Source organism: Hypanus sabinus, chromosome 11 (assembly GCF_030144855.1).
Source record: "Hypanus sabinus isolate sHypSab1 chromosome 11, sHypSab1.hap1, whole genome shotgun sequence".
NCBI lineage: Eukaryota > Metazoa > Chordata > Chondrichthyes > Myliobatiformes > Dasyatidae > Hypanus > Hypanus sabinus.
Window position 1 is genome coordinate 13,779,266 of NC_082716.1, and position 17,230 is coordinate 13,796,495.

The window sequence follows — 17,230 nt, forward strand, 5'->3', positions numbered from 1 at the left end:
TGGGGCGCCCTTGGCACATTCTTGGGTGTGTTTTGTGTTAATGCAAATGGCAAATTTCATTCACAAAATGCTGGTGGAACACAGCAGGCCAGGCAGCATCTATAGGGAGAAGCGCTGTCGACATTTTGGGCCAAGACCCTTCGTCAGGATTTTCGTCAGGGTCTCGGCCCAAAATGTCGAAAGCGCTTCTCCCTATAGATGCTGCCTGGCCTGCTGCGTTCCACCAGCATTTTGTGTGTGTTGCTTGAATTTCCAGCATCTGCAGATTTCCTCATGTTTGGCGAATTTCATTGTATGTTTTGATGGATATGTGATAAATAAATCTGAATCTGAACCTAAATCTAACTCCTCCTCAGGTTAACACCGCTTCTCTCTGGCCACAGGCGCTGGCAGAACCACTGACTAGCTGCAGCATCTTCTTTTACTTTGGATTTCTGGAACCTGTCACGTTTTGTTCCTGATCAGTTCTGCTCTTTCTCCTTAGAAGGATTTGGACAGATTAGGATAATGGGCAAAAGAGTGGCAGATGGAATGCAGCGTAGAGAAGTGTATGGTTATGCAGCTTGGTAAGAGGAATAAAGGCATAGAACTAGTTTCTAAATGGGAAGTGAATTCAAAAATTGGAGGTGCAAAAGGACTTGGCAGTCCTAGTAGAGGAGTCCCTAAAGGTTAACTTGTGGGTTGAGTCAGGAATGGTAATGCAATGTGTGTATTCATTTCCGGAGTTTTAGAATATAAAAGCAAGAATGTAATGCTGAAGGCTTATAAAGCATTGCTCCCCAACCCCCAGGGCTGTGGACCGATACTGGGCCGCGGAGCATGCAGGGGTGCAGCAGTAGGCAGAACGCACCCCACGCATCTTTAAGAAAAAAGCCGAAATAAACAAGCTAGTTAATTAGGTGTTGCCCGGAACGTAAATGTCGGTGCAGATTTCACTTGCTCTACCCAATCAGCAATCGCCTCTGATCTGGGCTGAGATTTACGTGCCGGGCGGCACCTAATTAATTAGCTTGTTTATTTCATCTTTTTTCTGGGTGCGTTCTGGCTACCGCTGCGCCCCCGCATGTTATCAGTCCGTGGCCCGGTTGTTGGGGTCCACTGTTATAAAGCATTGATCATACCACATTTGGAGTATTCTGGGCACTTTTGGATCCTTATGTGTTGGCAGAACCATTTCTACTGACAGTAGAAGCGACAAAGGTGGGCTACTGGTGCCTTAAAACCAGTTGCCTCGGGCAGATGGGGCTTGTCAGCTGTGGCTGGCAGCTTATCTAGGAGAAGGAAAACTCTGATCTCAAATCTTCACTGCCTTGCGGCTATACCCACTCATGGGAAAGGCTTTGGGAGTAAACCCCAAGGGAAGATCTGGAGCTGGAGTCCTTAAGCAGTTCCAGATTGAGTTCAATGCAGTCTGGCAGCTCCTGCGACGCTGTATCAGAATCTGCCGTTCCTTTGGGTTCATCAGATGTGTTGAGAGGGGGCGCTTGCTACATGGGCAACAGCTTGCTCTCCTATCATATGCCCAGGCTTGCGTACCTAGACAGCTAGGATGCAATATCCATGGTCAACTCCGACTGACGGAGACCCTCACCTCAGATTAGGTGGACATAGAGACGATGCTTCCAATAGTGAGAGAGTCTAGAACCAGAGAGCACAGCCTCAGAATACAATGACGTCCCTTTAGAACACACATAAGGAGAAATTTCTACAGCTAGAGAGTGGTGAACCTGTGGAACTCATTGATATAGATGGCTGTAGAGGCCAAGTCATTGGATGTATTTAAAGTGGCAGTTGATAAATGCTTGATTAGTATAGGTGTCAAAGGTTTTGGGGAGAAGGCATAAGAATGGGGTTGAGAGGGAAAATAAATCAGCTATGATGGAATGGCGGAGCAGTCTCGATGGGTCGAATGACATAGTTCTGCGTATGATCTTACTGCTGCTACAGCTTAAGTCAAGCTGCAAGATTCAAGATTCAAATACTGTGTATTTATCATGTAAACATCGTAACATTCAGTGAAATGTGTCACTTGTGTTAACAACCAAAACACTTATGTTGCATGCGTCTGAATGACCTTTGAAAGCTTCCAATAAATCAGCTTCAGCAAACCACGCAGGTAATGCATTACAGATCAAAACAGCACACAGCTCACAAAATTTCTCATCTTCCCCTCCAGTTGTTTTTTAATATACAATGGTATTCTTTGGTCCTGACCCATGTACTAGTGAAAGAGTTTCCTATTTATTCTAATAAATCCTCTCTATTGACACCTTCATTTACCCCTATCCTAAGGTGATACTTCTCCAGCCTCTTTCCGCATTATTAATCCCCTAGAAAAAAACTTTGTAGCTTTTCAACAAAAATCCTCTCCAAATCTTAGATACTGCTCCTCCCCCTGCCAATGGCAGAGAACTTCTTTTAAAGTTGTAAAGATATAAAGGTGAAGAGGGTTAAAAGTTTAACCCTCCACCATGCAGCTATAGAAGATTGTCAAAGTTTTAGATGACATGCCGAATCTGTATAAGCTTCAAAGAAAGTAAAGGCACTGCTGTGCTTTCTTCATAATGGCACTTACGAGCCGGCCCCAAGACGTATCTTCCAAAATGACATCGCCAAGGAATTTTTAAGGCCAACAAAAGACAGAAAATAAAGTTGTTGCATGAGACATTTTTAAAATCTATAACTATGATTTTATTTTAATAACGTTATTAAGGGTGAATGGTAAAGTATTTAAGGAGAACCTGAGGAGAAACTTCCCTAAGAGGATGGTGGAAATACGGAATGAGCTGCCAGCAGAAGTGGCTCAATTTCAACATTTAAAGGAAATTTGGATCCATTCATGGATGAAAGAGAGAGTCACGCTCCATGTATGGGATCATAGTTGTAGGCAGACGAATAGTCAGCACAGACTGGAGGGATTGCTTCTGTGCTTCAGAGCTCTAGCAGAGGTGCGGGGATAGTGTGGGTTTTCGTAAGTAAAACGGTAATGTTTTAAGCTTAAGAAAAAGCATGACAACATTATTGCACTCTAAACACAGAACATAAAGCACGGTAAAAACCTTCATATAATTACATTATCATGTCAGACAAGCTTCTTATAGTGAACCCCAACTCAATATTGGTGGTTGTGAATTATACACTTCCACCCATTAGAACATAAAACATTACAGGCACTTCGGACTACAATGTTGTGCCAATCACGTAACCTATTCTAGAAACTGCCTAGAATTTCCCTAATGCATAGCCCTCTATTTTCTAAGCTCCATGTACCTATCTAAGAGGCTTTTAAAAGACCCTATTGTATCTGCCCCCACCACCACCAATGGCAGTGCATTCCATGCACCCACCACTCTGCACTATGCCCTCTCATGTTAGCCATTTCAGCCCTGGGAAAAGCTTCTGACTACCAACACGATCAATGTCTCTCATTGTCTTATACACCTCTAATGGGTCACCTCTGATCCTCTTGCTGCAAGGAGAAAAGGCCAGGTTCACTCATCCTATTCTCATAAGGCATGCTCCCCAATCCAGGCAACATCCTTGTAAATCTCCTCTGCACTCTCCCTATAGCATCCACATAGTCTGGTAGTGGGCTGACCAGAAATGCCATGATGTTCCGATTAAAGGAATCTCGATTCGTGTGAATGCTGTGTAAATACTGCCCATACACAGTTAATCCAGTCCAATGTGCACATGAAGTTGGAGCTCAACCTGGAGCTGTCTTCACTCACGTGCTGGGCCCACGGCCTGCATGAAAGCACACATTACATTACAAACTTTGCTCGAAATCCATCTCAAATGAACAGGTTTCTCTCTCAGGAGTACTGGCCCTTTCTCCTTGGAGCCATTTATCCCCACAAAGCACTTTGTGCAACGGGACTTGCCTTCCACTGGCATTCTGCAGCATCTTCCCTTCTTGCCACTCCCGCCAAATGCACTGAACCAGACTATTGTCCGTCACAAATCTCTCTCGGCCCTGCTCTTTCTCCTGATTCCACCAGCCTGACTGGCTGACATGACTTTCCCAAGTTGAGCAGCAGGGCTTCTTACCTTCAGCTGAAACCAAAACATTCTACCAGCAGGACACACTACTTTTGCAGAAACTGCTAAAACATAGTAGAAATCTTAACCAGGGCATTAAATAGGTTTTAAATATAAAATGCTACACACATAACAGAAGTAAAATATATGTTATAAATGTAAAATAGAGCAGATGTCAGACCATGCATCTATAATGTTGGAAATACTCAATGGGTTAGGCAGTGTCTATAGATGGAGAAATAGTTTTAGTGCTTCTGGCAAACAATTGACTGGTCATGTCTATTTAACCTTAATGTTTACAGAAGAGAATGACATCAAATTTAACAGGGCACACAAGGAATGAGTAGATAACACAAATCAATAGCAAGAAGGATCTACAACAGGTAGTCAAAACTGCCCAGTGCATCTCCAGCACCAGCCCACCCGCTATCAAAGACACATATAAACAGAAAGCAATCAGAATCAGGTTTATTATCACCGGCATGTGACGTGAAATTTGTTAACTTAGCAACAGCACTTCAATGCAATACATAATCTAGAAGAGAAAAAAATAATAAATAATAATAATAAGTAAATCAATTACAGTATATGTATTTTGAATAGATTTTTTAAAATGTGCAAAAAACAGAAATACTGTATATTAAAAAAGTAAGCTAGTGTCCAAGGGTTCAATGTCCATTTAGGAATCACATGGCAGAGGGGAAGAAGCTGTTCCTGAATCGCTGAGTGTGTGCCTTCAGGCTTCTGTACCTCCTACCTGATGGTAACAGTGAGAAAAGGGCATGCCCTGGGTGCTGGACGTCCTTAATAATGGATGCTGCCTTTCTGAGACACCACGCCCACAAGATGTCCTGGGTACTTTGTAGACTAGTAACCAAGATGGAGCTGTCTAGATTTACAACCCTCTGCAGCTTCTTTCGGTCCTGTTCAGTAGCACCACACCCCCCATACCAGACAGTGATGGAGCCTTGTCAGAATGCTCTCCATGGTACATCTATAGAATGTATTGAATTTTTGAATGTATTTGTTGACATGCCAAAGCTCTTCAAACACCTGATGAAGTATAACCACTGTCTTGCCTTCTTTATAACTAAATTGATATGTTGGGACCAGGTTAGATCCTCAGAGATCTTGACACCAGGAACTTGAAACTGCTCACTCTCTCTACTTCTGATCCCTCTATGAGTTCCTTCATCTTACCCTTCCTGAAGTCCACTATCAGCTCTTTCATCTTACTGAAGTTGAGTACCAGGTAGTTGTTGCGGCACCACTCCACTAGTTGGCATATCTCACTCCTGTATGCCCTCTCGTCACTACCTGAGATTCTATCAACAATGGTTGTATCGTCAGCAAATTTATAGATGGCATTTGAGCTATGCCTAGCCACATAGTCATGTGTATACAGAGAGTAGAGCAGTGGGCTAAGCACACACCCCTAAGATGCGCCAGTGTTGATCGTCAGCAAGGAAGATACGTTATCACCAATCTGCAGGGACTGTCATTTTCCGGTTAGGAAGTCGATGATCCAATTACAGAGGGAGGTACAGAGGCCCAGGGTCTGCAACTTCTCAATCAGGATAGTGGGACTGATGGTATTAAATGCTGAGCTATAGTCGATGAGCAGCATCCTGACGTAGGTGTTTGTATTGTACAGGTGGTCTAAAGCCATGTGGAGAGCCATTGAGATTGTGATAGGCAAATTGCAATGGGTTCAGGTCCTTGCTGAGGCAGGAGTTCAGTCTAGTCATGACCAACCTCTCAAAGCATTTCATCACTGTTGATGTGAGTGCTACCGAGCAATATTGATTAAGTCAGCCCACATTATTCTTCTTAGGCACTGGTATAATTGTTGCCTTTTTGAAGCAAGTGGGAACTTCCATCTTTAGGGTGGAAAAAAGCAAATAACATCACGAAGGATCCCACTCACCCTGCTCAAGGACTGTTTGACCCACTCCCATCAGGGAGGAGGCCATGCAGCATCCACAATGGGACCACCAGACACAAGAACAGAATCAGAATCAGGTTTAATATCACCGGCATATGTTGTAAAATTTGTTAACTTAGCAGCAGCAGTTCAATGCAACACATGATAATATAGGGGGAAAATAAGTTAGTCAATAACAGTAAGTATATATGTGCATATTAAATAGTTAAATTAAAAATAGTACAAAACAGAAATAATAAAAGTGAGGTAGTGTTCACGGGTTCAATGTCTTTAGGAATCGGATCGCAGAGGGGAAGAAACTGTTCCTGAATCACTGACAGTGTACCTTCAGGCTTCTGTATCTCTTCCTGACAGTACTAATGAGAAGAGGGCATATCCTGGGTGATGGGGGTCCTGAATGGTGGACACCACCTTTCTCAGACACAGCTCCTTGGAGGTGTCTTGGATACTATGGAGACTAGTACCCAAGATGGAGCTGGATAATTCTGTAGCTTCTTTTGATTCTGTGCATTAGCACCCCCCCCCCCCATACCAGACAGTGATGCAGCCTGTTAGTATGTTCTCCATCGTACACCTATAATAGTTTTCGACTGTGACAGGTGACAAACCAAATCTCCTCAAACTCCTGACAAAATATCGCTGCTGCCTTGCCTTCTTTATAGCTGCATCGATATGTTGGGGCCAATTTAGATCCTCAGAGATCGTGACACCCAGACACTTGAAATTGCTCATTCTCTCCACTTCTGATCCCTCCATGAGGATTCATTCTTGATCACTCATTTGACCCTTTCTGAAGTTCACAATCAACTCTTTGGTCTTACTGATGTTGAGTGCAAGGTTGTTGCTGCTATACCACTCAACTAGTTGCTATATCTCGCTCCTGTACGCCCTCTCATCTCCCTTTGAGATTCTGCCTACAATGGTTGTACCATCAGCAAATTTATAGATAGTATTTGGGCTTTGCTTAGCCACACAGTCATGGGTATAGAGAGAGGAGAGCAGTGGGCTGAGCACACACGGCTGAGGTGCACCAATGTTGATCATCAGCAAGGAGGATTTATTATCACCAAATCGCACAGATTGTGGTCTTCCAGTTAGGAAGTCGGGGATCCAATTACAGAAGCCCAGGTTCCGTAGCTTATCGATCAAGAGCAGTTACTTTAAAATAGTTACTTTCCTCAAGTAGAAAGGCAGATCAACACCTCCAGCCATTAACCCATTCTTCCACCACCCCACCCTCTGCCACCATTAATCATTTCCTGTCAGTCACCTTACATACAGACACTCCTGTGTCTACATCTTTTTATGGACATACAAACAGTCTATATCTCAAGTATTTATATTTATTGTGATTTTTTGTTGCTATGTTCTTTATTTTATTGTTTTTTTGTGCTGCATTGGAGCCAGAGTAACAATCACTTTATTCTCCTTCACACTTTTGTACTGGAAATGATATTAAACAATCTTGAATCTTTTAATAATTTTGAAACTGAAATAAAGAAAGGAAATAGTGTAAGTCAGATGGCAGAGATAGTCTTTGATGTATGGATCTGTGTTTGGCAACTCGAACTGGATGGGCACCTGAAAGTTCATCACCTTCGGCAACCCATTGACTCCATGACACCTCCATTTTTGAGATGATATTGGTTTTACACTGTAGGGTTGAGTAACACCTCGTCTGATTGACAGATTCTTCACCACCATTCAAACATCCCATTGCCCCTCTGTTTTGATGGCGTTACATGTTTCCGAAAACAAAACAGACGAAACAACACAACTTTGTTATGTAATTCCCGTATGTATTTGCTGCCAGAGTTGCTGCAGCAGTGTCCTGAAGATTAAGCTTTAATTCTAGGCAAGTCCTGACAATCTGAGTGGTTTGACAATATTGAAGAGATCAGGTAACAGAAATGCTGCACTGCTTGTGCCAACCCACAAAATATTCCTAGTATTGAACGACTCAGGCTTCTTCAGTCTATACAGATAATTGATTTTTTTTTTCAGTTCCCGCCCCCAACCCCTGAGTCATTCTAATAAATCAGCTTCCCCAAGGCTGGTATACAGCTAAATCAGCTGTATAAAAACATAAATATACTAGATTGCAAATAAAAGATAGGATAGGTGCCTTTTTATAGAAGGTGAAGGAATATTGTAGACTGCTTCATTACTTACAGGAGAAGAATAGCAGCATAGATTTAAGCAATGTCCTCAGAGAAGTCTGATAATTGAGTAGGTCCCCTGGTGTGCTACAGGAGCAGGTAATGGAAAACCTCCTTTACCCAAAGGAGAATAACTGCAGCAACTCCTTCTGTCCACATTTCCCAGCATGGTTTTCATTACAGGAAAAGCTCTCCTCATCAGTGAGCACATCTACAAGGACTGCTGCCACAAGAAAGGAGCATCCATCATCGAGGACTTCCACCATCCAGGTCCCATCTTTCCTTGCTGCTACCATTGGGAAGGAGGTACACAATGCTTGGCCCCATGCCACCAGGTTCAGGAACAGTTATTACTCTTCAAGCATCAGGACCCTGAACCAGAATGCATAACTTCACTAACTTCAACACTGAACTGATTCCACAATTTTCTAACTGGACTAACTTTAAAAGATTCTGCAACTCATGCAGTTAGTTTAATTTATCTTTCTTTCTTCCTTCCCTCCCTCCCTCCCTCCCTTCCTTCCTTCCTTCCTTCCTTCCTTCCTTCCTTTCTTCCTTCCTTCACAGTTTGGCTTCTTTTGCAAATTGGTTGTTTGTCAGTGCTGCTTCAAGCACTCATGCTGAGCTCATCAGTTTCATCAACTTTGCCTCCAACATCCACCCTGCCTTTAAATTCACTCAGTCCATTTCTGACATCTCTCTCTTTTCTTGATCTCTCTGTTTCCATCTCTAGAGACAAACTGTCTGCCGTCATCTTTCCAGGGGAATCTTGACTATACCTGTTTACACACTGTTTCCTACAGAAATATTATTCCCTTTCTTCAGTTCCTTTGTCCCCGATGCATCTATTCTCAACCTGAGGCTTTCCTACGTCCTCCTTCTGCAAAGAATGGGGTTTCCCTTCTTCCACTATTAATGCAGCCTTCACCTGGCACTTCCTCTACTTCCAGGACACCTGCGCTCACCCCATCTTCCCGCTGCTTTAACGGAGATAGAGTTCCATTTGTCCTCACCTACCAACCCATAAGCCTCCGTATCCAACAAATCATTCTCCACAACCTCCGCCATCTTCAATGAAATCCTATCTTTACTTCACCCCCCATTCTTCATTTTCCATAGGGATTGCACCCTCCATGGTTCCCTTGTCCATTCACCTCCTCCTTAATCTCCATTCAGTGCTCCAAATAGTCCTGTCAGGTGAGGCACCACTTCAAGTGTGAATCTACTGGGGTTGTCTATTGTATCTGTGGCCCCTGATGTGGCCTCCTCTACACTGGGGAGACCTGACGTAAACTGAGGGGACCATATTGTCAAGCACCTTCTCTCCATCTTCCAAAAGTGGAATTTCCTGGTGGCCAACCATTTAAATTCCTATCCCCATTCCCGGTCTGACATGCCGGTCCATGGCCTCCTCTTCTGCCATAATGAGGCTACTCTTAGCGTCGAGGAGCAACAACTCATATTCCGTCTAGGTAGCCTCCAACCTGATGGCTAGAACGTCAATTTTTCCTCTTTCCCTCTTCTTTTATTCCCCATTCTGGTCTCTTAACTCTTCTTCTCATCTACCTATCACCTCCTTAGTGGCCCCCCTTCTTCCCTTTACCCCCTACCAGATTCTTTCTTCTCCATCCCTTTACCTTTCCTACCCACCTGGCTTCACTGATCATCATTCAGCCAGTCCTCCTTCTCCTCCCCCCACTACTTTATTCGGGCTTCTTCCCCCTTCCTTCCCACTCCCAAGGAAGGGTCTCGGCCCAAAATGTCAACTGGTTATTAATTTCCATAGATCCTGCCTGATCTGTTGAGTTTCTATTGCTTTGGATTTCCAGCATCTGCAGAATCTCTTGTATTTTTGTTTGTGTGTAGTTTTTCATTGACTCTATTGTATTTCTTTGTTCTACTGTGAATGTCTGCAAGGAATTGAATCTCATGGTAGCATGCAGTTATATATATGTATTTTGATAATAAATTTAATTTGAACTTTGAATCTTTGTACCCATTCAGGAAGATGGGACTGAATCCTCTGCAATTAATCAAACCCTTTAACAATTAATCAAAGCTTTGCAAACCAGAGGTACAACTACAATAAAAACAAGAGGTTTTGCAGAGGCTGTAAAGACTACCATGCCATTTCCCTGATTAAACATGTATTGGCCATTATTGGTGGCAGTGCTGGCTATTTATGTTTGTTTGCTTACTTGTTTACTTATTGAGCTACAGTACGGAATAGGCCCTTCCGGCTCATTGAGCCATGCCACCTCACAATACTCTGATTTAATCCTAGCCTGATCACAGGACAATTCACAATGACCAACTAACCTACCAACCGAGCCTTTGGACTGTGGGAAGAAAGTAGAGCATCCAGAGGGAACACATGCAGTCACGGGGAGAACGTACAAACTCCTTACAGGCAGTGGTGGGAATTGAACCTGGGTTGCTAGTACTGTAAAGCATTGTGCAGCGAGAGGTAATGTGGCAGCTATATAGGACCCTGGTCAGACCCCACTTGGAGCACTGTGCTCATTTCTGGTTACCTCACTATGGCGAGGATGTGGAAACCATAGAAAGGGTGCAGAGGAGATTTACAAGGATGTTGCCTGGATTGGAGAGCATGCCTCATTGGAATAGGTTGAGTCCTTGGAGCAATGGAGGATGAGAGGTAGCCTGATAGAGGTGTATAAGATGATGAGAGGCATTGATCATGTGAATAGTCAGAGGCTTTTCCCCAGAGCTGAAATGGTTAGCAAGAGAGGGCATAGTTTTAAGGTGCTTGGAAGAAGGTAGAGAGGAGATGTCAGGGGTAAGTTTTTTTCACAGAGAGTGGTAAGTGCGTGGAATGGGTTGCCAGTGGCGGTGTTAGAGGCGGAAATGATAGGAAATGATAAGAGACTCCTGGATGGCTACATGGAGCTTCGAAAAATAGAGGGCTATGGGTAAAGCCTAGGTAGTTCTAAGGTAAGGACATGTTTAGCACAGCTTTGTGATCCGAGGGGCCTGTATTGTGCTATAGGTTTACTATGTTTCTATGTAACCCCTATACTCTAGTCTGCTCTAGCTATTTTACAAATAGACCTGGGGTTCTCTGGATGAAGCAGCAAGAATGCCTACCTGTCCCTTCCTGTTTCCTGCTTGAAGATGTTGTCGCAGTACTTCATTCGTTCCTGTGTGGTCATGTAGATCTTGGCGTGGGGGTACTTTCTGGCCAGCTTCTGTAATTCGTTGTATGTGGGCCCTTGACCGTCCTGCCGCATGTTCCGATAGGGACCCCAGATCACGTAGATGGTCTCATTGGCTTCTGCAAAGTAATTCTGTTGCTTCTGTAGTAGGAGTGGTAAGCTGGTGTGGGACACCACCCTGACAGTTGTCCTGGTGCCAACGTCGGACTCAAACCCCAGCGTGGGTGCATTGTTCATTCTCCATACGCAGGGTGACTGGTCAATCAGCTTGCCGGCCTGCTGGCCAAGCATCTGTCCAGAGCTGGACACGATGCTGCAAAGGTCACAGTGCAGGCGGAGAGGCTGTGAGTGGGAAAAAAAAAGACCTAAATTAATACAGCACATTTCACAATCTCACATTGCCCCAAAGTGCTTCACAACCAATAAAAGTACATTTTGTTCTCTGTTATAAAGCAGCAATCAATTTGTGCGCTGCAAGGTTTTGTAAAGAGTAATGTAATTAGAAGCAGATAAGCTATTTCTGAGCTTTTGATGAGATTGGATTAGCTTACTGTCATTTACACCAAGCTGCAATGAAATTCCCTGTTCACATGAAGCACAACGTAATAATAAATACACTAAATGAGCACAAAACTACAGAATGTTGCAAAGACTAGTGCAGATTGGCTTTGAGATAAATAATGGTGAGGAGAATTCTCCTGCTCTTCATCAAGAGTGCCATGGAATCCTTTATGTCCACCTTTGAGAATTCAGTTTAGCACCTCATCCGAAAGATGAACAATCTTTTCCCTTAACATCTGCCCCAAGGAGGACAATTCAAGCTTCTCTCATCTCTCTCAAAGCCTATCATAATTATACAACACAATGAACTGAAACAGAAACAGAAGCCGCCCACTTTGTCCCCTGTGCCTTCCCCACTATTCAGTAAGATTGACAGTTTAACACTATGCTTCTGTATTCACATCACATGATTCCCTTTGGAATCATACAGCATGGAAACAGATCTTCGGCCATACTTGTTTATGCTGATCATGAGCTAATCCCACTTGCCTTTGTTTGGCCAGTTAGGAATGATAGCAGGAATAACTTTTTTCACATAAAGTGAAATGAAAATTTGAAGCATTCTCACTTAAAAGCTGGGAGCCATTTTACCTGCAGTTAGACCCTCATGCAGCAATGAAGCCAATCATATAAATCACAGGCCACAACATATGGATTAGGAGCAGGATAGGCCACTGAGTCTATGCTGCCATACTAGAAGATAATGGGAGATCTGTAGCCCTGGATCTGATTTCTTGACCTGTGATTCTCTACTATCTAAGAAGCTATTGACTTCATTCCGTGGGTTTCTGGGGTAGAGAGCTCAGGAAAGGGGAAGAAGCCAAGATAAGGAGGGGGGAAGCTATACAAGCTGACAGATGATAGGTGAAACAAGATGAGGGGAAAGGTGGATGGGTCAGTGGGGGGGGGGGAGAAGTAAAAAGCTGGGAATTTATTGGTGGTGAAGGGCTGAAGATATGGGAGGAGAGTGGAGCAAGGGAGAAAGAGAAGGATCAGTGGAAGGTGATAGGAAGCTGAGGAGAAGGAGCAAGATGGGAGACAGAATAGGGAATGGAAAATGAGAGAGGAGGGATAGGGGAGAAGTTTATAATCATCATCATTATGTACCTTGCCATGTGATGTGGGCGATCATGGTCTACGGTTGTTCTTGGCAAATTCTACTCAAGGATTGTTCAATATAACAGTGGGATAGAAGCCGTTAGAAGCCCCCCTAGATAACAGGGAGCACTTTCCAGGACTTAGTGGTGATGAGGGACACACAGCATATTACTAAACTGGGTTGTTGTGAAAACTGGAGAATTGGTTTGCCATTGCCTTCTTCTGTAAGTGTCTTTACAAGATGGGTGACCCCAGCCATTATCAATACTCTTCAGAGATTGTCTGGCTGATGTCAGAGGTTGCATAACTAGGATTTTTGATAAGCACTAGCTGCTCATACGATCATCCAGAACCTGGTCTCATGTGACTGATATCCGGAGGGGTGGGGAGGATGGGTGTAAGCAGGTGTTACATCTTGCCCAAGGGTGATCTGCAGGCTGGCGGAGGGAAGACATATTTCCATACTGCCACCCATAATTAGATGTTAGGATCGGCGATATTCATGTTGTCAGGTTGGAAGCTACCCAGATGGGATATGAGGCATTGCTCCTCCACCTTAACCGTGGCCTCACTTCAAAGTTCGTGTAAACCTCCTCAACGGAAATGGTCGCTTTAATCTCAATCCCTCTCTCATAAACACTTTTCATTTTTTAAATCCTTATGTTTATTAGTTGGTGTTACAATCCAAGGCACTATTTGACAGCGCTTCCCAAACCTTCAGATTGTATCATCCAGAAGCTCAAGTGTTTGGGAGTACCACCACCAACTGGTTCCTGCACAACATCCCAATTTAGTAATATGCTGTGTGTCCCTCATCACCACTAAGTCCTGGAAAGTGCTCCCTGTTATCTAGAGGGGCTTCTAACAGCTTCTATCCCACTGTTATATTGAACAATCCTTGAGTATGATAAGAACAGATGCTTCGTCTCACTATTTACCAATCATTACCTTGCACTTTATTTTCTGCCTGCACTGCCCTTTCTCTGTAACGCTTTATATTTGAACTGTATGGATCAATTGCAAAAATATGGCAAGTGTGCATGCAGAAAACTGATCGTGTAGTAGATCAATTGAGTTTCCTACGCACAGAAGACTCTCTTTGCACAGGCTTTCAATTGTACGTGGTTCATCCATCATGAGGGACCCCCAGCACCCAGGATGTACTCTCTTCTCACTGCTGCCATCAGGAGGAAGGTATGGGAACCGCAGGACTCACTCCACCAGGTTCAGGAAGTTACTACCCCTCAACAATCAGGTTCTTGAACCAAAGGGGATAATTTCACTTATCTTCACTTGCCTCATTATTGAATTATTCCCACAATCTATGACTCATGTTCAAGGATTTTTCATGTCATGTTTTAATATTTATTGCTTATTTATTATTATTATTTCTTTCTTTTTGTATTTGCACAGTTTGTGTCTTTTGTCCATTGGGTGAATGTCCAAGTTGGTGTGGTCTTTCATTGATTCTATTATGGTTATTATCATTGGAACTCTGTTGGAATTCTTTGAAGAAGTAACATGCAGGATAGTCAAAGGAGAATCAGTTGATGTTGTGTACTTGGATTTTCAGAAGGTCTTTGACAAAGTGCAACACGAGGCGGCTGAACAAGCTACAAGCCCATGGTATTACGGAAAAGAATCTAACATGGATAAAGTGGCTGATTGGCAGGAGGCAAAGAGTGGGAATGAAGGGAGTCTTTTCTAGCTGGCTGCTTATGTTCCATAGGGGTTTGTGTTGGGACCGATTCTTCTTACCTTATGATGGAATTGATGGTTTTGTTGCAAAGTTTTCAGATTATATGAAGGTAGGTGGGAGGCAGGTAGTTTTGAGGAAGTAGAGAGGCTACAGTTGGACTTAGACAGATCAGGAGAATGGGCAAAGAAATGGCATTTGGAATACGGTGTTGGGAAGTGTATGGTCATGTACTTTGGTGGAGAAATGAAAGGGTTGACTATTTTCTAAATGGAGAGAAAATACAAAAAATCTGAAGTGCAAATGAACTTGGGTATCACAGGCTGAGCCTGTGATGAGAAAGGCAAATGCAATGTTAGCATTCACTTCAAGAGACTTCACTTCAAGAGTACTGTTGAGACTTCATAAAGCACTGGTGAGGCTTCACTTGTGAGCAGGATGTGGGCTCCTTTTCAGGTCCCACGGGATGTGCTGAAACTGGAGAGGGTTTAAAGGTTTCCAACAACAATTCCAGGATTGCAGGGCTTGTCATGTGAAGAGCATTTGATGACTTCAGGCTTGTATTTGCTGGAATTCAGAAAGAGAGTGGTGACCTCATTGAAACCTATTGAACGATGAATGGCCTTGATAGAGTGAATGTGGAGAGGATGTTTCCTGTGGTGGGAGAGTCTAAGACCAGAGGACACAGCCTCAGAATAGAGGGGTGTCCTTTTAGAACAGAAGTGAGGAGGAACCTCTTTAGCCAGAGAGTGGTGGATCCGTGGAATTCTATGCCATAGGCAGCTGTGGAGGCCACCTTTATGTATATTTAAGGCAGAGGCTGATAGACTCTTGATTGCTCAGAGCATGAAGGGATACGGGGAGAAAGCAGGAGATTGAGGCTGAGAGGAAAATTGGATCAGCCATGATGAAATGGCGGAGTAGGCTCAATGGGCCAAATGGCCTAATTCTGCTCCTATATCTCATGGTCTTATTCTATTATGGATTTACTGAGAATGCCCACAAGAAAATGAATCTCAGGGTTGTATATGGTACTTTGATAATAAGTTTACTTTGAATAGAACTCAGTGGGCCCAGTTTACCATTCCGCATGCATTTCGTGGCTAACATGACTCAGTAAAAGCATTTCATCTGACTTCTACCATTGTCATTCTTGCTCCCGCATACGTAACAATTTTATATTCTCTTATTGTTTTTTCTATGTACTAGCTCAATGCATTGCCATAATGAAATGATTATGATAGATGACATAAAAAACAAAGTTTTTCACCCTACCTTGATATGTGGGACAATAACTACCCAATTTACCAATTTACTATTAGCACTGTGAGAGGACTTTTCCCAGAAGAAATATGGAATTATGGAATTAGCGTGACTGATTGTCTCAGTTGCTTTTCTTGTGATCAGAAGACCGTGTTGGATATTGTTAGGGTGGTTTGCTACAAGTCTGATTCATTGGTTTATTGGTGAGGGGCAGGGGAGCTCGTGGCCACATTCTTCATGCGGACTTGGTCTCGAGCCATGGTGTCATGTGTTTACAGTCTCCCGGGAGAGAGGCGTCAAAAGTCAGTGCATTCCACTGGAGCGCCGGAGGTGTTGTGGTGCAGTGTTCAAGCTGGAGTCGGTGCTGCTCCCTAGTGCTAGCTTGTAGAAGATAAGTGTATTGTGTTCAACTATAGACTGCTGCAGCATTCATGGATTCAGGGTCTTGGCCTCTGTTTTTTTGTAAGTGTGCCTATATTTTACTGTTATCTTATATGTGCTTGCTATCTTATGTGCACAATATGTGCCTTATGCTGTGTGTGACTGGTATAGACAATAGACAATAGGTGCAGAAGTAGACCATTTGGTCCTTCGAGCCTGCACCGCCATTCTGAGATCTTGGCTGATCTGTGATCTGATCTGTTGGTACTGTGTTTTGAACCTTGGCCCTGGAGTAATGCTGTTTTGTTTGGTTTCATTTGCGGTATTCATGTATCATTGAATGACAATTGAACTTGAAGTTGAACCTGAATTTTAAGAAGGCAGCACACCACCACCTTCTCAATGGCAATTAAGGATGAAGAGCAGCCTTGTAGATTTAGAAAATTAATAAAGTTTTAAAAAATTTGCCACAGGAAATAAGTTCTTTCAACTTTTTTTCTTTGAACTATTTGAACACATTCCTCAGTCTGCACTCTCCTGCTCATATTTTAATGTACAATTAGAAGCAATCATTCACTTCTACCCTCATGAATTTATTTTAACAATTTCAGTCAAATGTACAATTTAAATACAGAAAGCTAGAGAAAAGGTTTGATGAAAGAGTAAAGATGGCAGGTAAGTATTTGAGGATGATACAATGTGCAGCTGCTGCCTTAGGCCTCCAGAGACCCAGGTTCAATTCTGCCCTTGGTGCTGTCTGCCCTTGGTGCTGCAAGTTCCTATCATAAATGTATGTTCTCTCTATGACCCTCTGGCTTTCCAAATGGTGTTCCAATGCCTTCCCACACCCAAAGATGTGCTGGTTACCAGTTTATTTGGAAATAAATAATCCCCAGTGTCAGCAAATGAT

At 43.2% G+C, this 17,230-nt stretch overlaps 1 protein-coding gene across 3 annotated transcripts in view; it reads right to left on the reverse strand.

Annotated features, from left to right (window-relative positions):
* st6galnac3 (ST6 (alpha-N-acetyl-neuraminyl-2,3-beta-galactosyl-1,3)-N-acetylgalactosaminide alpha-2,6-sialyltransferase 3) overlaps window positions 1–17,230 on the reverse strand; it is a 257,863-nt gene that overhangs the window by 117,190 nt on the left and 123,443 nt on the right. For all 3 annotated transcript variants that reach the window (XM_059983814.1, XM_059983813.1, XM_059983815.1), the window contains one exon: window positions 11,254–11,663. In XM_059983814.1, the coding sequence (XP_059839797.1) occupies window positions 11,254–11,663 (410 nt within the window). The remainder of the gene's footprint in view (window positions 1–11,253; window positions 11,664–17,230) is intronic.